The 21,500-nt window shown below is 42.7% G+C and overlaps 1 protein-coding gene across 1 annotated transcript in view; it reads left to right on the plus strand.

Moving 5' to 3' along the window:
- The first annotated feature begins 3,026 nt into the window (after nt 1–3,026).
- shisa4 (shisa family member 4) overlaps nt 3,027–21,500 on the plus strand; it is a 56,516-nt gene continuing 38,042 nt past the window's right edge. The window contains exons 1-2 of the mRNA XM_020533471.2: nt 3,027–3,387; nt 17,757–17,934. Coding sequence (XP_020389060.1) covers nt 3,321–3,387; nt 17,757–17,934 — 245 coding nt within the window. The 5' untranslated portion in view covers nt 3,027–3,320. The remainder of the gene's footprint in view (nt 3,388–17,756; nt 17,935–21,500) is intronic.

The following is a 21,500-nucleotide window of genomic DNA, read 5'->3' on the forward strand; positions in this document are numbered from 1 at the left end:
CGTCACATGTAGGCCATACCAGGTAAGGATGGCAGTTTCCTTCCCTAAATGACATTAGTGGACCAGCTAATTTTTTTTCCTAACAATTGGCAATGGATTTATGGTCATTGTCAGACTCTTAATTCCAGATATTTATTGAATTTAATTTCCACCATCTGCTGTGGCAGAATTTGAACCCTGCTCCCCAGAACATTATCTGGGTTTCTGGATTAACAGTCCAGTGATAATACCATTAGGCCATCGCATCCCCATAGCAGTGATATTTCCCTCCGGGACACCCTAGTCCATTCCGTAACCACCAACACCACTCCCCTCCCCATGGCACCTTCCCATGTAACCACAGAAGGTACAACACCTGCCCCTTCACCTCCTCCCTGGTCACCATCCAAGGGCCTAACTAGTCTTTCCAGGTGAAGCAGCATTTCACCTGTACCTCCTCCAACCTTGTGTGTTGTATTCACTGTACCCAATGTGGCCTACTCTACATTGGAGAATCCAAACACAGACTGGGTGACCGCATTGCAGAATACCTCCGATCTGTGCGCAAGCATGACACCAACCTTCCCGTAGCTGGTCATTTTAATGCAGCATCCTGCTTGCCCGCCCACATGTCTGTCCTCGGCATGCTGCAGTGCTCCAGTGAATCACAGCACAAACTGGAGGAACAACATCTCATCTTCAGACTAGGCACTTTACAGCCTTCTGGGCTTAATATTGAGTTCAACACCTTCAAAATTGTGAACCAGCTCCCATTTCTTCCCTTTTAGCTTTACTTATTACATTCTTTGTTAGCATGCCCTCTCTCCCCTTTCCACTCCCCACCCCAGCAGGACTGTCTGTCCTTTCAAGTCTGGCAGTTAGACACATCATTGTTCTGCCATTCTCACGTTCCAATCACTGAATCTGAACTATCAACATCTTTTCTTCCCCCCAGCACTCTACACCCCCCAACTATAGCATAAATGCTGTCCCCTCCACATTTTACTTCCGCTCTGAAGAGTCATTTAGACTCAACGTTAGCTTGCTGTCTCTCCAAGGATGCTGTGATTTCCAGCATTCATTGTTTTCACTACAGATTCCAGCAACTGCAGTAATTTGCTCCTACATCCCTGGAATGTCCTGATAAATTTTCTTGAACAAGGATGTCACATTTGCCACATTCCAAATCCCCTCCCTGTATCTAAGAAAGATTGGATGACTAAGGTAAGCTCTTCTATTATCTACTTCACTTGGCAACCTGGAATACAAATTATCCAGACTGGGATATCCATATAATCGTAATCATGTATCCATCTAATTATAGCTCAGCCTCTCCAGTGCATCCTGCACAGTAATTTTCACACCATGCATTCTTTCAAACACTTAACCCTTACCAACATTTGTCATCAAAACTGACACAAAATACTCATTTTATATTGTTTCAGAGATAGTAGGAACTGCAGATGCTGGAGAATCTGCGATAACAAGGTGTAGAGCTGGATGATCACAGCAGGCCAAGCAGCATCAGAGGAGCAGGAAAGCTGACGTATATTGTAGCCCTGCCCTATGTCTCTAAAATATTTTCACCGTCTCTACCTTCAATAGGACCCAATGTTAGTATGCATTACTAATTCACTTACTCTTCTCCTGAACCCAATTAAAATTTTGAATCAATGCCCCTGTTTAGACAAAGAAAACAGAACAAAAAACAAATGTCAGTCACATCCTTGACATTTCCCAAATGTTTTTACACAGCACTGTGACTCCCTTTTAATTCTTAAAAGCTGTTGTGACCTCTCAGAAGGAATGGAGATTGCAGGGGAGGGCAGACCTATTGAACATAAAACATGTTTAGCTTTAAAAAAATACATTTGTGGTGCTTGTCTGGGGCACTGTGCAATATAGTTGTTTTATGTCTGATGTTTTGTGCCTCAGTGCTGCAATAGTAGGAGCTTGTACTCATTCCTGTACCACCGACCTCAAACAGGCTGAGTTACATAAACCAAAGATTCACTTTCATATTGTATCCGGTCTTGCCCTCATCTCTCATTTACCTGAAACTTTGATATTTCTATCTTGATCTCTGAATGTGATAATATGAAAGACAGAGACTAAGGAGAGAAAACTGGTGGACAGAGAGACAAAGACAGAGGGGCAGCGACAAAAACAGAGAGAGAGAAAGACAGAGGGGCAGCGACAAAAACCTTGAGACAAAGAGAGAGGGGCAGCGACAAAGAACACCGACAAAGACAGAGGGGCAGCAATAAAAACAGAGTCAAAGACAGGGACAGCAACAAAACCAGAGTGACAAAGACAGATAGAGACACAGGGGCAAAGACATAGGGACAGCGATAAAAACAGAGAGACAAAGACAGAGGAGCAGTGACAAAATCAGAGACAAGGACGGACAGTGACACAGACAAATACAGAGGGGCAGCAATAAAAACAGAGACAAAGACAGAGGGACGCAGAGACAGACAGACAAACAGAGACAAAGACAGGGGCAGTGACAAAAACAGAGACACAAAGACAGCGACAAATACAGAGAGACAAAGACATACAGAAACAAAGGCAGAGGAGTAGTGACAAAATCAGAGAGAAAGACAGACAGAGACACAGGGACAAAGACATAAGGACAGAGACAAAGACAGACAGAGACAAAAACAGGAGCAGCAATAAAAACAGAGACAAAGACAGAGGGACAGCAACAAAAACAGAGACCAAGACAAAGGAGCAGTGACAAAATCAGAGACAATGACATAAGGACAGAGACAACAACAGAGAGACATGGAGAGGGAGAGACAGAGACAAAGACAGTGGAGCAGCAATAAAAACAGCAACAAAGTCAGAGGGGCAGAGACAAAGGCAGAGGGACACAGAGACAAAGACTGAGGTAAAGACAAACAGAGACAAAGACAGGGGCAGCAATAAAAACAGAGACAAAGACAGTGGGACACAGACAGACAGGGGCAGCGACAAAGACAGAGGAGCAGTGACAAAATCAGAGACAAAGACAGACAGTGACAGACAAATACGGAGGGGCAGCAATAAAAACAGAGACAAAGACAGAGGGACGCAGAGACAGACAGACAAACAGGGACAGAGACAACAACAGAGAGACAAAGATAGAGGGACATAGAGACAGACAGAGCCTAACTCTTAGGGGCAGCGATAAAGACATAGACAGACAGAAGGAGACAGATGGAGGCAGAGACTCGAGAGTGGAGGGGAGTTTCAATGACAGCGCCGTGCGTGTGCCCGCGCGCCCGTGGCGCGTTCTCGCGGGTGCCGTGCGTGTGCCCGCGCAACTGTGCGGGTTCCCGTGTCTTTCAGGCTGCTCCATGGCGATGTCCCCGGGCCCGGGCGGCGCGGGGCCGCTTTTGGCGATTCTCCTCATCCTCGGAGCCGGTAAGAGAGCGAGTCGGGGGTGGGGATGGGGCGGGGGGAAAGGCCTATATACCCCACATAAACCGAATATACCCCACAAAAACCTGTATACCCCATATAGACTGAATATACCCCATATAGACTGAATATACCCCACGTAGACCTATATCCCCCACGTAGACCTATATCCCCCACGTAGACCTGTATACCCCACGTAGACCAAATATACCCCACGTAGACCTATATACCCCACGTAGACCTATATACCCCACGTAGACCGAATATACCCCACGTAGACCGTGTATACCCCACGTAGACCTGTATACCCCACGTAGACCGAATATACCCCACATAGACCTGTATACCCCACATAGACCTGTATACCCCACATAGACCAAATATACCCCACATAGACCAAATATACCCCACATAGACCAAATATACCTCCCCTACCCCCAAATACCCCAAATACACCTCACCTACCCCCAAATACCCCGAATATACCTCACCTACCCCCAACTATACCTCACCTACTCCCAAATACCCCGAGTATACCTCACTTACCCCCAAATACCCTGAATATACCTCACCTACTCCCAAATACCCCAAATATACCTCACCTACCCCCAAATACCCCAAATATACCTTCCCTACACCCAAATACTCCGAATATACCTCACCTACCCCCAAATATACCTCACCTACCCCTAAAAACATCTCACCTACCCCCAAATACACCTCATTTACCCCCAAATATACGTCACCTACCCCAAAAATATTCCACATGACCCCAATTACCGCACATACCCTAAAAATTCCCCCGAAATACTCCAAAACCTAAATTCCCAAAAATACCCCAGATACCTGAAAGTGCCCCCACTGAGTGCCAAAAACCCTGAAAATAAACTAAACTTACACCAATAACAGTGAAAATGTCCTAAATCCCCAGGAAAACCCCTGAATATCCCAAAAAAAAACCAATAACCCCTGAAAATACCCCACTAATCCCTTCCTGTTTGTTTATACCCCGATAACCCCATAATGTGGCAGGATCTCCTATAAATACCCCAATTACCCGGCGCAATGCTGCAATAAACCCTGGGAATATGTCCCCAAACCCCCTCCGCTACCCCAAAATTCCTCAAAATCCAATAAACCCCCCCCCCCAAGTAATATTCTAATAACCCCCTGAGACACTTAAATAAACTCTGGTCAACATCCTAATGGCCACCCAGTCCCATCGTTGCTAATATCATTTATCCTGTGAAAAAAATTCTTTAAACCCCTTATAATAACCCAATAACTCCTGAAAATACCCCACTAACCCCTTGCTAATCCCCCAGTTAACCCCAAAAATCCCTGAAAATTCCCCAGTATCTACCAAAAATACTCCACATATTCCCCCCAACAAACAGCTAGTAATGCCCACGCAAATGCTCTGATAATCACCTCATAATTCCCAAATAACTGCCCCACAGTAACCCAGTAAACCCCCCCCAAAAAATACCCTAATAACCTCCACCAAAAATATGCCAGTAACCTCTGAAAAATATTGCAGTAATGTCCAAAATATTCCAAAAGTACCCCATTAACCAGCCCTCGATAAACACCCCAACCTGAATTGTTGTCCAATAATTTCCCAAAAAACTCTAAATCTCCAAACCTTCCCAGTCCCACGATAACCTTCCACCAAACTGCTGCCAAAACATCCCCTGATCTCAAAAACACACGTCCCAAAAACAATAAACCCTCCAACCTTAAAATGCAAAATCCAACTCTCCCAGTGCCATGTGCTAGCTTATACAAAAATAGGAGAATATGTGGCTCAAGACTTGGTGCAGGATGGAGGGTTTTAGATTCCTGGATCATTGGGACTGGGATTTTGTTGCCATCATGGAGACATAGTTGAAGGAGGAGGCAGGACTGGTAATTCAATATTCTGGGGTATAGGATCTTCAGGCAAAACAGAGGAGGGTGTCAAAGGTTAGTACTTAGGGAGTTAGTTACTGTAGAAAGGAAGGATATCTTGGAAGGGTCATCAAATGTGGTATTGTTGGTGGAATTTGGAAATAAAAAGGGAGCAGTTACACTCTTAGGAATGTATTATAGATCCCCAAACAGTCAGTAGACAATAGGGGAACAGATATGTGGGCAATTCACTAAGGAGTGTAAAAATAATAATTGGGTAATTATATTGGGGGATTTCAACTTCCTCAACTTTAATTGGCCATGATCTGGAGGTGCTGGTGTTGGACTGGGGTGGAGAAGGTCTGAAATTACACAACACCAGGTTATAGTCCAACAGGTTTATTTGAAATCACAAGCTATCAGAGTGCTACTCGTTCATTGGTGAAGTGTTCACCTGATGAAGGAACAGCACTCCAAAAGCTTGTGATTTCCAATAAACCTGTTGGACTATAACCTGGTGTCATGTGACTTCTAACATTAATTGGAATAGTCATAGAGTAAAGGGTTTAGAGAGGGCAGATTTCTTGAAGTGTATTCAGGTGAGGTTTTGATGTCAGTATGTAAATAGTGCTACAAGGACGGTGCAGCGCTGGACCAAATTCTGGGCATGAAGCCAGACAGGTGCTCAAGGTGACAGTGGGAGAGCATTTTATTGATAGTGACTGCAACACCGTACAATTTAAGTTTGTTATGAAAAGGAGAAAGATGCTCTGCAAAAAAATGGGTTTTGGATTGGGCTAAAGCAGATTTTATCAAAATAAGGCAGGATCTGGCTAAAGTAGACTGGGAACAGCTACTTGTGGGTAAATCTACAGCAGAACAGTGGGAGGTTTTCAAAAAGGTGTTGGGAGGAGTGCAGGGCCAACATGTTCCCTTTAGGGTGAAATGTGGGAGCAGCAAGACTGGGGATATCTAGGAATATTAAGGACTAGATGAAAAGGAGAAGAGAGACATTTAATAGGTACAAAGGGAACAAAGCAACGGAGGCCCTACAGGAGTATAGAAAGTGCAGGGACGGACTCAAGAAAGCAATTGGTGGGGCATGTTAAAAGGCTGGTGGGTAAGATTAGGGAGAATCCCAAGATATTCTACAAGTACATCATGGGGAAGAGTAGGGCTATTAGGGACAGTGGGGGCAATCTGTGTGTGAAGCCTGAGGAGATTGGTAGAGTGTTAAGTGAGTACTTCATATCTGTCTTTACTCAGGAGAAGGAGAATGCAGGTACAGAATTTGAGAAGATGGACTGTGAAGTTTTTGATAAAAGAAGTGAGAAGGTATTGGAGGCTTTCAAAGTGGACAAATCCCCAAGTCCAAAAACAAAGTTGCTGGAAAAGCTCAGTAGTCTGGCAGCATCTGTGAAGCAAAAAACAGAGTTAACGTTTTGGGACCGGTGACCCTACCTCAGAACGACTTGTATCCCAAACTGCTATGAGAGATGAGGAAGGAAGTTACAGGGGCCCTGACTTAAATTTTTAAATCGTCTCTGACTACACGAGAGGTGCCAGAGAACTGGAGGACAGCTATGTTTCCACTTACAAGGTGGTAGAGATAGACCAGGGAATGATAGAGCAATGAGTCTGACCTTAATGGTAGGGAAACTGTTGGGGAAAATCAATCTCCATTTAGAGAGGCAAGGTTTGACCAGGGATAGTCAGAGCGGACATGCCTAACAAACCTGGTGGAATTTTTCAAGGAGCTGACCAAGTGTTTGGGGATGAGAGTCATGTCCATTTGGTGGATTTTAGCAAGGCTTTTGAAAATATCCCACATGGGAGACTAATAAAGAAGGTTAAAGCTCATGGGATCCAGGGTAACTTGGCAAGTTGGATCCAAAATTAACGTAGCGACAGAAGACAGAGGGTAGTGGTAAAAGGCTGTTTGTGTGACTGGAGGCCAGTGTCCAGTGGTGTAGCACAGGGATCAGAGCTGGGGTCTCTATTGTTTGTGATTTTCATAAAGGGTGTAGATGAGAATGTGGGACGGCTGATAACTAAGTTTGCAGATGACACAAAGATTACCCAGGTTGTTGACAGTGAGGATAGAGGTATTAGGTTTCAGGAGGATATAAACAGATTAGTGAGATGCAAAGATCAGTGGCAGATGGAATTTAACCCTAACAAAGGTGAGGTGAAGAAGGAACAAGACAAAGGAGTACTAGATGAATGGCAGGATGGGAAAATATGGTAGTTAAGGAGGCATATGGGACACTTGCCTTTATCAGTTGAGGCATAGATTATAACAGCAGGGAGGTTGTGTTGGAGCTATATAGAACTGTTAGGTCACAGCTGGAGTACTGTGAGCAGTTCTAGTCACCACACCATAAGGAGGATGTGATACACAGGACGGGGTGCAGAGGATATTCACCAGGATGTTGCCTGGGATGGAGCATTTCAGCGATGAGGTGAGGCTGGATAAGCACGGGTTGTTTTCTTTGGAGCGGAGAAGGTTGAGGGGGGGACATGATAGCGATGTATAAGATTATGAGGGGCATGGACAGGGTCATTAGAAAACAACTTTTCCACCTTAGCTAAAGAGTCACTAACAAGGAGACATAAATTTAAGGTGAAAGGCAGAGGGTTTAGAGGAGATTTGAGGAAAAACCTTTTCAACCAAAGGGTGGAGGGAGTCTGGAATGCACTGCCTAGGAGGGTGGTTAAGGTGGGAAACCTCACAACTGTTAGAAAAAATACATGGATAGTACTTGAAATGCCGTAACATTCAAGGCAATGGGCCTAGTATGAAAAAGCGGGACTAGTGTAAGATTAGTGTATTTTTGGCAGTACAGACTCAATAGACTGAGGGAACTCTTCTGTATTTTTATGATTGTATGGTTCTAACCCCACAAAACCCAACACCATTGTTAACTATTCAACACCATATCCATCCAGAACCATAAACCCTGCTCTGCCAACTCAATCTCACTTCCTGATCCTTAAACCCGAGCGGCAAATTCAACCACCCAAATGACCCCCGACCTAAAATCACACACCCAAAGTGACCTCTTCGCCCAAAATCTAACCCAGTGGCAGATGGAGAATAATGTAGGGAGTATAAGATTGTTAATTTTGGAAAGAATAGATAAAGCATTTGATCTAAATGGAGACAGACTGCAGAATATTGTGGAACCTAGTGTGTATACCTCGGGTGTCATCAGACATAATTCACAAAACTATAGAATGCAGATCCTGTAAGCACCTTGGATGGCAAATAAACTTTATTGCAAGGGCGATGGCGTATGAAAGTATGTATGTCAAGGCATTGGTGAGACTGGGAGGACAGATATGCATTAAAAGCATGAGAGAATGTTCACACAGTTGATGCCTAGAACAAAGGAGTGGTGTTATAGGGAAAGTCTGAGCAGGTTAGGCCTATACTTATTGGAGTTCAGATGTATCAGAAGCAATCTTATTGAAACAGTTGTGCCACACAAATGCCGGCAATGGGCATCTCCAACAAGAGGAAATTAGAAGTTGTCCCTTGACAATGGCATTACCATCACTGAATCCCCATTATTTATATTAACCAGAAACAGAGCTGGGCTAGCCATATAAATATAGTGGCTACAACAGCAATTTAGAGGCCAGGAATCCTGTAACGAGTAATTCACCTCCTAACTCCCAAAGTTTGTCCACCATTGACAAAGCACAAGTCAGGAGTGTGATGGAATACTCCCCACTTGCCTGGATAGGTGCAACTCCAACAACACTCAAGAAGCTCAGCATCATTCAGGACAAAGCAGCTTACCTGTTTGGTAGCTCTGGAATCCACATTGTTGGAGGAGTGTGATGGCACTGGAAAGGGTGCAGAGGTCTACTGCACAGAAAAAGGCCCCTTGGCCTATTGAGTCTGTGCTGATCAAAAACAACTACCTAAGTATTCTAATCCAATTTTCCAGCACTTGGACTACAGCTCTGTATGCCTTGGTATTAAAAATGCACATCTAAATACTACATAAACGTTATGAGCTTTTCTGCCTCTACCACCCTTACAGACAGTGAGTTCCAGATTCCCACCACCTTATGGGTGAAAAGGTTTTTCCTCACATTCCCTCCTAACCTTCTCCCCTTTGCTTTAAATCCGTATTCTGGTCAGTGAAGTTTCTTCCCATCTCCCCTATCTATGCCCCTCACAAGTTTATACATCTCAATCATGTCCCTTCTCAATCTCTTCTGCTCCAAGGTATACAACCCCAGTCTGTCCAATCTCTTTTCATAACTAAAACTGCAGTGGTTTTTGCAGAGTTTTGTCCTGAGCAGCTCCATGAGACGGGACTGTGTACACTGTGGGTTGTTGCTGGTGACACACACCAAAACAAGCATCAAGAAGGACCACGAATTTGGTGCAAGATGCCCTTTAGTGTGCTCAAAATCTGCTGGTTTTCCAGTTCAAAGTTGTGCTGACCAAATGCCATGACAGACACATTCCAGGTCCAGGACTAGGTGCTGAGGATTGCACTGAACCTTGGTGTATCCAGTGTAGATGTGCAGTGGGGAAAGGTCACTGCGTCTCAGCCACAGTGCACCAAGGATCTGGGAACTTTAGAACACCTAGCGCTATGTGCTTACAAAGAACGTACCTTGTAAACCATAAGTATGGAAAATGTACTTGGGCATCTGAGAGTGGAACACGGTGTTTAGAGGAAAATTTATTCCTACTTCACTTTTGGTAATTTCCGATTTGAAATTTTTTGTTCTTGGGCTGTAAACCTGACATGGGCTATACATTGAAAATATTAAGATTATTGCAGTTGTCTTGAATGGAGCGTGCTGTATAAAGACAAGTTGAATTTTATTGCAAATTCTGCAGTACATCAGATGGAATGTTTTGTTAGGCATTTTAAACAAATTTTATGAATAAAGTATATGTTTGAAAAAAACCTGGAGACCCTGAGCAACCATTTAATTGCTTGTTTTTTATGTCCGTTGTCCTGTTAATTCTCTGTACTATCAGCTCGTTCATATTGCATTGTTAGTGTAAATCCTGTCTGAATCCTGTTGATCAGTTCATTCAGTGGATCTTTCTCTCCAGAGAAAGCTCTTTAGCCCAAGGTTATTGTTTCATTAGATCCTTAATGAAATATCATGGCCTAGAGGATATCAGCAGGAATAAGCTGGTCTGATCATATGACTGATTTACCATTTACATTCCTGGACCATCCATTTTCTTAGAAAAATAACAGAAAAACCTTTGCCACAAAAAGAAGCTGTTTGTGTCATTCATTTCTGTGTCACATGCTGAAGAGCTACCAGCTTATTTCCACCTCCCAGTTCTTTGTCTGCAGCCCTGCACACTACAGCAGTTCAAGTGTAAATCCACACATTTTCCAGTGTGATTAACATTTCTGCCTCTACCACCCTTTCAGACAATGCATTCCAGAACCCCATTACTCTCTAACTGAAAAGCCTATCCTCAGCGCCCTCTAATCTTTCTACCAGTTATTTTAAATCTGTGCTCCCTAGTTATTGACTATTCTTCTGCAGGAAGTGGGTCCTTCTTATCCAGTCAACTCTCCTTATTTACTTAATTAAATAATTCAGTCACATCAATTAGTCATGACCCTCCTTTAATAAATGAATGCTGACCATCCTTGATTATTGTGAGCCTTTCCAAATGATGTTGTCTACCATGTCTCAGAACATTTATTTGCACGTTGTTAGGCTATGCCTTCTTTTTATACTATGTTAACAATTCTCCAGTTTTCTAGTTACCGCACCAGCCTAGAGGGCATTGGAAAATTATGGTCAGAGCCTGTGCAATTTATTTCCTTGCTTCGAAGCAAATGGTATATATTTCTTGTGACATATTGACTTTCAAAGGTGTTAGACATCTTACTATTTCTTGTCTGATTACAGCCACACGGCTGTGACCCTCCAAAGGCAGGATAGTGGGCAGGTTTCTTCTGTAGTATACATTGTTGAGATAGGTTGAAATTTGGCATTCTTGCATTTGTCCTGATGAGTACAAGATGACAAGCTTAAGAAACAATATAAAAACCGAAAGAACTGTGGATGCTGGAAATCAGACCCAAAAACAGAAATTGCTGGAAAAACTCAGTAGGTCTGACAGACAGCATCTGTGGAGAGAAATTGGAGTTAACGTTGACCCTTCTTCAGAAGGGAAAGAACAACATCTCTCTTTTCCGCAAGACTCTAGTTCTATATGACCAAGTGATTGAAGAATATTCAGTTAGGTTGTTATGCAAAATTAGTAATCATTGGACTGGAGGTAATATTAATATGGACTGAGCATTGGTTAATGGACAGCACACAGAGGTGAAATAAATCATAAATAGATAACTTCCACTATATTATGCGGTTACCGATAGGACACAATAAGGAGAAATGCTGAAACTTCATTTTACAATCTGTATTAGTTGGAACCAGGTTTAATGTGTCCAAGTTTACTGATGATAGGAAGTTGATCAGGATGGAAGCTATGGGAGACACAGAGGCTACAAAAACAGATAAAGACAGGGTTAAGTGAATGGCAAAGAACACCACTAATGGATGGAGTGTAAAGTTATCCAACTTTGATGGGAAAATAGAAAAGCAGAATGTATTTGAAGTGGTGCAAGATTGGAAGTGAAGGGCACCTTGCTGCAAATTACAAAGTTAATATACAGCCAATGCAGGTAATTCAGAAAGCAGATTAAAGTTTATTCCAAAGGGTGGAAAGTGCTGGCTCTTAAAGCTTTTCAAGTCTTCACAAAACAGTGCCCCACTCCACCACTCCCATCTGAATTATAATACTGTAAAATATTCACAGTTAAAAAGGCTAGGCATTTTCAACAGATATCAGTGAGATGGCTTGTTGAGAATGAGACTATAAATCATTCTCCACTTCCACATGGGATCCTTTTATAGCTCATAAAGCTGTTGAGTAGTTTGAAGTACTGGTCAGTGGCCTCTCATTGAAGTCTGTTCCCTTGACAGAAGACAGAGTAGCTTCACATTTCAGTGTAGCTGAAGTGCCCAGTAGTAAGTCATCACCTTAAACTCTCAGCATGTTGTCTAAATCCAGACTAATTCAGACACTGGCTGGCTTCTTTCAAAGCAGAGAGACATTTCCAGTGTCTCAGTTGCTGATGTTAAATCTGTTTTACAGAAAGTAAGCTATCACAAAATAGTTATGTATCTTATATTGCTGATCAGAGAGATGTCTTACTGAAGCTTTTCAGCTTGCACTCATCAGGTCAAACTCATGAATGACAAATTTCAAATCATCAGAACAATTTATACTACCGAAGGAAAAGGTACATATTTTTTAATTCATTGATGGGATATGGGTGTCACGGGTTGTGGTCTGCATAGACTTTAACATTCATTGCACTCCCCCTAGCTGCCTTTGAGAACGTGGTGGTGAGCTACCCCTCTTGAACCACTGTAGTCCATGTGCTGTAGGTAGATCCACGATGCCATGCGAGAAGGAGTTTCAGGTTTTGACCTAGTGACACTGAAGGAACGACGACATATTTCCAAGTCAGGATGGTGAGTGGTTTATAGGCTCATTAATATTTACCGCACAGAAGGATGCCTTTTGCCCATCGTGTATGTGCCGATAAACAAAGATCTAACCACTCGAATCCCATTTTCCAGCTCTTGATTCATAGCGCTGGAGGCTAATGGCAATGCCAGAGATACCTAAATATTGCTTCCATGTTATGAGAATTTTTGTCTTAACCACCCTTTCAGGCATTCTCATATTCTTCTCAAGTCCCCACTTGGTCTGCTATTTCTTGCCTTAAATCTATGCCCCCTGAGTATTGACCCCCTTCCACTAATGGAAAAGGTCACTACCTGTCCACCATATTGATGCCCCTCATAATCTTATACACCTCTATTAGGTCACCTCTGTTAGGTCGCCTCTTACCCTTTGCTGCTCAAAGAAAACAACCCCAACCTATCCAATCCTTCCTCATAGCTGATACCATCCACTCTAGGCAGCATCCTGTTGAATCTCCTCCGTACCCTGTCTAGTGCAATCACATGCTTTCTATAATGTGGTTGCCAAAACTGCATCCCATACTCCAGTTGTGGCCTAACCAGTGTTTTATACAGAGATAACAAGGTGTAGAGCTGGATGAACACAGCAGGCCAAGCAGCATCAGAGGAGCAGGAAGGCTGATGTTTCAGGCCTAGACCCTTCTTCAGACATCCTTTTAATAAATCCATGCTTAATATCACTGATTAATCCATGCGTCTCCAAGTATATTTTGTCCCTCAGACCATTTTCGATTAACCTCTCCATCACTGAGGTTAGACCGACTGGCCTAAATTCTCTTGCTCTGTCCCTTCCACCTTTTTTAAATAATGGGACAGCGTTAGCAGTCATTCAACCTGTGGCCAAAGAATCATGCAGTACAGAAGATGCCCTTCGGCCCATTGAATCTGCACTGACAAAGCTACTCTAAATCCACACCAATCCGAGTTTCCAGTACTTGGTCCATAATCTTGAATGTTATGACATTTCAAGTGCTTATCCAAATTTCTGCAGTGCATCTTGTAGATAGTATCCGCTGCTGCTACCGAACATCGATGGTGGAGGGAGTGGACGTTTGTGGATTTGGTACGAATATAGTGAGTTGCTTTGTTCTAGATGGTTCAAGCTTCTTGAGTGTTGTTGGGGCTGCACCCATCCAGGCAAGTGGAGAGTATTCCATAACACTCCTGACATGTGCCTTGTAGATGGTGGGACAGGCTTTGGGGAGAAAGGGCTTGAGTTACTCGTTGCAATATTCCTATTCTCTGACATGCTGTTGTATCCACTGTATTTACATGGCATGTCCGGTACAATTTGTACTTAGTGGTAACCCCCGAGGCTGTTCATAGTGGACGATACAGCGATGGTAACACGATTGAATGTCAGATGACGTTGGTTAGATTCTCATTTGTTGGAGATGGTCATTGCCTGGCACAAATACTGCTTGCTACTTATCAGCATAAACCTGGATATTGTCCAGGCCTTGCTGTATTTGGACATGGACTGCTTCAATATTGAAGGAGGCATGAATAATGCTGAATGTTGTGCAATCATAAGTGAAAATTTAAACATATGAATTAGAAGAAGGGGTTAAAAAAACTGAAAGAACTGCAGGTGCTGTAAATCAGAAACAAAACAGAAGTTGCTGGAAAAGCACAGCGGGTCTGGCAGCATCTGTGAAGAGAAATCAGAGTTAATGTTTCGGGTTCAGTGACCCTTCTGAAGTCACTGAGATGCTACCAGACCTGCTGAGCTTTTCCAGCAACTTCTGTTTTTATTTTAGAAGAAGATTCGGCCCCTCAAGCCTGATCCACAATTCAATAAGATCATTGCTGATTTGTTGGTGTTCCTGAATCCACATCCCCATTATCCCGATTACTTTTGATTTCCTTGTCTAACTAGAATCTGTCTGCCCCACTTCTGAACTGATGATGAAGGGAAGGTCATTTAAGGTTTTTGCAAAGATCTGTAGCTTGGGTTGTGGGTGATGTTGTTGACTTGTTGGCCAAGCTGGCTTGATTTTGTTCAGACATTTCGTCACCATGCTAGGTGACATCATCAGTGAGGCCTCCAATGAAGTGATGTTGTTCTACTCCGCTTGGAATTTATACTGTCCTGTCTGTTATGGTGAATTGTGTCATTTCCAGTTCCGTTCTGTAAGGGTTTGTATATTGGGTCCAATTCTACATGTTTGTTGATTTCATTATGAGTTGAGAACCATGCCTCCAGGAATTCCTGTGCGTGTCTAGGTTTGGCTTGGGCTGCTATGGTTACATTGTCTCACTTAAACTTTGTCATCTGAGTGTACTGATATGAGGGAAAATTCATTGTGTCGTTTTGCTGCTAGCTGACGTTCGTGTATTCTGATGGTTAGTTTCCTTCCTGTCTGTCCAATATAATGTTTGTGGCAGTCGTTGCATGGTATTTTGTAAACTAGGTAAAACAAGTCACCACTCACTGCAACACACCAGAACTACGCAGGAAAGAGGAAGAGCACCCGTCCAAAATCTTCGTTATGAATGGATATCCCCACAACTTCATCCGTCGGTGTCTATTAAATAGACAACAACAAGAGGACACAATACGCCCTAACACACTGGCCACACTGCCCTACATCAAGAACATATCAGAACTGACGAGACTTCTACGACCACTAGGAATCATGGTAGCACACAAGCCCACAGCCACGCCATGACAAACACGCACAAGGATTAAAGACCCCATACCCATGACATGCAGAACCAATGTGGTTTATAAAATACCATGCAACAACTGCCATAAACATTACATCGGTCAGATAGGAAGGAAACCAGTCATCACAATACACGATCATCAGCTAGCAGCAAAACGACACAACAAACTTTCCCTAACATCAGTACACTCGGACAATGAAGGCCATCAGTTTATCCGGGACAACATAACCATAGTAGTCCAAGACAAACATAGCCACGCGCGGGATTTCCTAGAGGCATGGTTCTCCATCAGTAGTGCAATCAACAAACATTATAGAATTGGACCCAATGTACAAACCCATACAGCACAGAACCTGAAATGATACAGCTCATCATAACAGAGCGGACAGTATAAATTTCAAGTGGAGTAGAACAACATCGCTTCATCGGAGGCCTCACTGATGATATTACCTAGCATGGTGACGAAACGTCTGAACGAGAACAAGCCAGCTCAGCGAGCAAGTCAACAGCCTCAAGGAAGATCATTGATGAAGCAGCTGAAGATGGATCTAGGACAATACCTGAGCACCTTAGGCCTCTCATAGTGCAGTGACAGTATCCTTATCTCTGGATTAGGTGACACGGATTCAAGTTTCAATAGTTCCATAGGGGTAATTCTGGACAGGTTGATTAAAAATAGCTACACTGAGCACTTAGGGCTCTTGTGGCACAATGGTAGTCTCTCTGCTCTGGACCAGGAGACAAGAGTTCAAGTCCCATTTGCTCCAAAGGTGTGTTATAACATCTCTGAATAGGTTGATTAGGAAAACATCTCCCCTGAGCACCACCTGCAGAGATGTCTGAAGCTGAGATAACTGACCACCTCGAATCACAACCAATCTCCTGTTGTATGACACCAAACAATGGAGAGTCCTCCCCACCCAGTTCCCATTGACTCCACTTTTGCTGGGGCACTTTGATTCCAAACCCAGTCAAAAGCAGCCTTGGTGTCAAGGACAGCCACTCTTCACCTCTGGAATTCATCTCTTTTGTCCATGTTTGAACCAAGGTTGTAATGAGGTCAGGAGCTGAGTCTCTTCTGTGACTGGCCTACTATTGGAACAGGCCATACCCAGGGTTAGTGATGATGGCTTCCAGGACATTGTGTGTAACACATGATTCAGTGGGCGTGACTATGTAGGCTGTTGCTTAACTGGTCTGTGAGACAGTTCTCTCAATTTTTTCACAGCTCCAGATTTTAGTGAGAAGCACTGTGCAGGGTTGTTTGAGCTGATTGTGCCTTTGTTGATTCCAGTGCTTTGGTCAATGCTGGGTGTTACATCTGATTTAACTCATATTTAAGTTTTCGAATAATTTGGACACAGAATGGTTTATTTAGCCATTTCAGAGATCAGCCAGGAGTTATCAATATTGTTGTGGGTCTGAAATCACGTAAACGCAAGTTGGGGAAAGATGACCAATTTTCTGCTGTCTCTGGACCATTCAGGCAGATCGTTCAATGAATAGATTAGTAATGTAACCACTGTATTAAATACTAAACTGGTTATACATTTTTATTCATTATGAAATATTAAGTACAGTTTTCTAATGATGAGCATTAACATAAAAAAATTTAAAAGAGTCAGATTCAAGTATGAGGAATAAGCCATTGACAGGCTTTTGAATGATGAATTGGTGGATAGTTTATTAGCTCGGCACCTAGCTCCTTTCTATAGTCTCTTGCTAATTTCAATCAAAATGCACTATCACTTTAATATAAATGGCTGTTATCATTCACCAGTTAGTGTCTGTAAAAACATTTTTGAATCTTCAGAAACTTCTTGTATTATCCATTTTACAGCCGTGTCTGGTTCTGTCACTGTGATATTCCTCCTTACTCCCATTGTTAAAGTATTTTCAATGTCTGAGATGTCTTGAGTTCCTATCTGACCTTTACTGCTCGATTAGAAGTACAGAATGATGATTATTGTCCTGTATCTAGCTGTTCCTTTTGGCTCTCACAAGTTGTATTTTCATTACAATTTGGCTTCAAGGGGCCTATTAAATAACTTCCGAAATTGTAAGTTTTATTTTAAATCATTCTCATGCTTTCATTCAATAGACAATATTCAACTTGAAGTAAATGTTTACACATTATGTAACTCTCAAACCTGTTCCCGGGATTTGTCTGTTATGAAGAATACTGAAAAAAAATTGATCCTATTCTCTTTCTATTTCTCTGTCGTCTTGTCCTCTGCTTTCTCATGCAGTGTCTGCAGACAATGACTGTTTGTGGTACACAGATAAACAGGGAAACTGGCACATTGGTTTTGACTGCTCATTCTTTCAGTTCTGCTGTGGAAACTGCACTTACCGCTATTGTTGCCTGGATCCAATGCAGCTCATCACTGAGAAACAACAGAAGTATTGTATGTCCATGCACCTCAGGTTAGTCTATGTGGTCTCAGCATCCCCAGTTGTACAAAGTGGCTGCCTAACCTTAAAGTGAGATGTAGGCTAGGACAGATAGCTGGGAGAAAGCTATGGAATATTCTAACTCTTTATACTTGATATTTTGCAATTATTGATTTATGTATAAAAGAGAAATCAGTTTGGGGAGACTTTAAGAGTCACACTTTATTATCTGTACTCTCTAATATTTGGATTATTTCTTGCATTCAGAACCACTAGTTAATTTGAGTCTCCTGACCAGCACCTCTTTCTTTCACTGCTGCCTGTATAGAGTGAACCTTCTCTCATCCAGCATTACATCTGGCAGCTCACAGGTTTATCCCACTAGATATTTCTGCTTCTGGTCTTGTTTCTGATTTATCGTTAGAAAATGCTGGAACTACTCAACTGGTCTGGCAGCATGTCTGCAAAGTTAAAGTTTCAGATTGACGATCTTTCTTTAGAATGCGTTTGTCTCTGGGTTGTTTGTATAAAAATTGCAAATTTTCCTGTATCTCATCCCCTACCAGCATGGCCCATCTGCCTATGCCCACCTTCCCACCTGTGCAGTTTGGGTGGTCCTACCCATGAACTCTACTCCCAGCAGTGTAATCGTCGAAGTTACAGAGACACGCACCCCTTCTCCCCACTCCTCAGGGTACAGAGAGAAATGGCATTGGGAGTGAGACTGGGTGTGGAATGTAACCACTAGAATCATAGAATCCCTACAGTGTGTAAGCAAGCCAATTCGTCCCATCGAGTCCATCCCATCCCTCCAAAGAGCATCCCACCCAGACACCCCTAGCCTATCCTATACCTGTAACCCTCCATTTCCCATGGAAGATCCACCTAACCTAGACATCTGTGGACACTATGGCAATTTAGCATGGCCAGTCCACCTAACTTGCAAATCTTTGGACCATGGGAGGAAGCTGGAATACCCTGAGGAAACCCACACAGACAAGGAAGAATCTGCAAACTCCACTAACCTACAAGTTTTTTTTTGCTTTATTCATTCATGGGATGAGGGCATCGCTGACTCTGCAGCATTTATTGCCCATCACTAATTGCCCAGAAGGCAGTTAAGAGTCAACCACATTGCTGTGGGTATGGAGTCACATGTAGGTCAGACAAGGTAAGATGAGGATGGCAGTTTCCTTCCCTAAAGGACATTAGTGAACCGGGTGGTTTTTTCCGACAATCAGCAATGGATTCACAGTCGTTATTAGTTTCTTAATTCCAGATATTTTTATTGAATTCAAATTCCACCGTCTGCCATGGCAGGATTTGAAACCCCGATCCCCAGAACATTATCTGGGTCTCTGGATTAATAGTCCAGTGATAATACCACTAGGCTATCACCTCCCGTCTCTACTTTTAAAGTAAAGAGCCAGTGAGAATATCTCTGCAGTAGACTAGAGAAAGACTTACATTTTTATATCACCTTTCAGCACAGCTTCTTTGAAAACAGTTTATTGCTAAGGAGATGTTTTTCAAATGCATTGTATTGTCAGAAATGTAGAAGATAATGTGCATTCAGCCAGCTCCAACAAATGGCAATGTGGCAATGACAAGATAATGTGGTTTTGTGATGTTGACTGAGGGATAATATTGACTGGTACACTGCGAATAATTCCCGTGCTCCTCAAAATACTGGCATGGGATCTTTAACATCCAGAAATGGAACCTCAGTCTAATAACTCATCCCAAGAGATGGCTTCTCCAACAAATTAGGGCGGCACGGTGGCTCAGTGGTTAGCACTGCTGCCTTACAGCCCTGGGGACCCGGGTTCAATTCCACCCTTGGGCGACTGTCTGTGTGAAGTTTGCACATTCTCCCTGTGTTTGCGTGCGTTTTTTCCTGGTGCTCCGGTTTCCTCTCACAGTCCAAAGATGTGCAGGCTAGGTAGATTGGCCATGCTAAATTGCCCATAATGTTCAGGGATTTGTAGATTAGGGGGATGGTCTGGGTGAGATGCTCTGAGGCTCGGTGTGGACTTGTTGGGCCAAAGGGCCTGTTTCCTCACTGTAGGGATTCTATGTTCTATGATCTATGAATGTAGCACTCCCTCAGTATTGCACTGGCAGTGTCAACCAAGATTATGAACTCAAGTCTCTGAAGTGGGGCATTTCACCAGTTTAGCCAAGTGGACCAGTATTACTGGAGTATTTTGTTGCCAGAACTAAATGATTTCTTGGCAGAATCTATGTGGGTAGAACTTCAAAAGATTTGGAGGACAGAGGTGATTATCAAGTTTGTTGTACTATTTATAACTAAAATGCTGCAGATGCTGGAAACCTGAAATAAAAACAAGAAGTGTTGGAGAAGTTCAGCAGGCCTGGCAGCATCAGTGTTGACAGGAACAGAGTTAACGCTTTGAATCCAGTATGACTTCACATGTATTCAGAAGAGTCATATTGGGCTCAGAGCATTAATTCTGCTTTCTCTCCATTGAGGATGCCAGATTTGCTGAATTTCCCCAGCACTTTCTGTTTTTATTCCTTTTGTGATTTAATTCTTTCCAAGCACCTGCAGGAGAGAACTGACATACTGTCCTTTGTTGCATCATGCAATTGACAGCTTAAGTATTCCATCACTAAACAGTTGAAAGAACTAAAGCACTTTAACTCTCTGTCTGCATTCCTCAAATTGTAGCAAATTATTGAAGGCCCACGTGTGGTGATATGGATCCGAACCACAAAGCCTGCCAACATCCCAATTCCACCATTTCAGTTTGGACATATATCAGCTGTTCCTTCTCTGCGGCTGGGTCAATGTCCTGGAAATGCTTACCTAACAGCACAGTGGGAACACCTTCTCCTTAAGGAATGCGGTGTTTCAAGAAGATGTCTCCTGATCACCTTCTTGCAGGATTATCAATGACAGGCTACATATACTGAGAATTAATGTGTCAGAATTTTACATAAAAGTGGAAGAAATAACAGGATGTTATTTGGCCTCTCCAACATGCTGTATCATTTAATAACATTAATGCGTGCTGATATATTACCCTAACCCCATGTGCATTAATTTTGTGTAGTAACCATTTATGTGGTACTTTGCTGAATGCTTTTTGAAAATCTTAATATGCTGTAGCTACTGCTGACCTTAATCTACTCTGCAGGTTGTGTCCTCAAAAAACTATTAGATTTGCAAAACACAATTTACTTTTTATAAAAGTATTTTGACTCTGTCTAACCATATTAGGATTGTCTATGTATTGTTCATAGCTCCTTAATATTGGATTCCAGCATTTACCTGATGACTGATGTTAGGCTAGTGGTTCTGTGGTTCACTATTTTCTCTATTTCTCCCTTCCTTCTTGCATTACAGTCTTACATTTCCTGAAATGAAAACAATCAGGCGATTCCAGAATCTAACACAGCTTGAATGATCACACATACTCACTGTCTATCACACTTTCTAATTATCTGTCACGCTCACTCACGATCTCCCATGCTTCCTATGTCTCGCACTCACTGTCACACACACTCATTATTTCTCACTCTAACTCGTACACATCCTCACTGCCTTTCACACTCACTCACTCACTCGCACACAT

Source organism: Rhincodon typus, chromosome 25 (genome assembly GCF_021869965.1).
Source record: "Rhincodon typus isolate 14 chromosome 25, sRhiTyp1.1, whole genome shotgun sequence".
Classification (NCBI taxonomy): Eukaryota; Metazoa; Chordata; class Chondrichthyes; order Orectolobiformes; family Rhincodontidae; genus Rhincodon; species Rhincodon typus.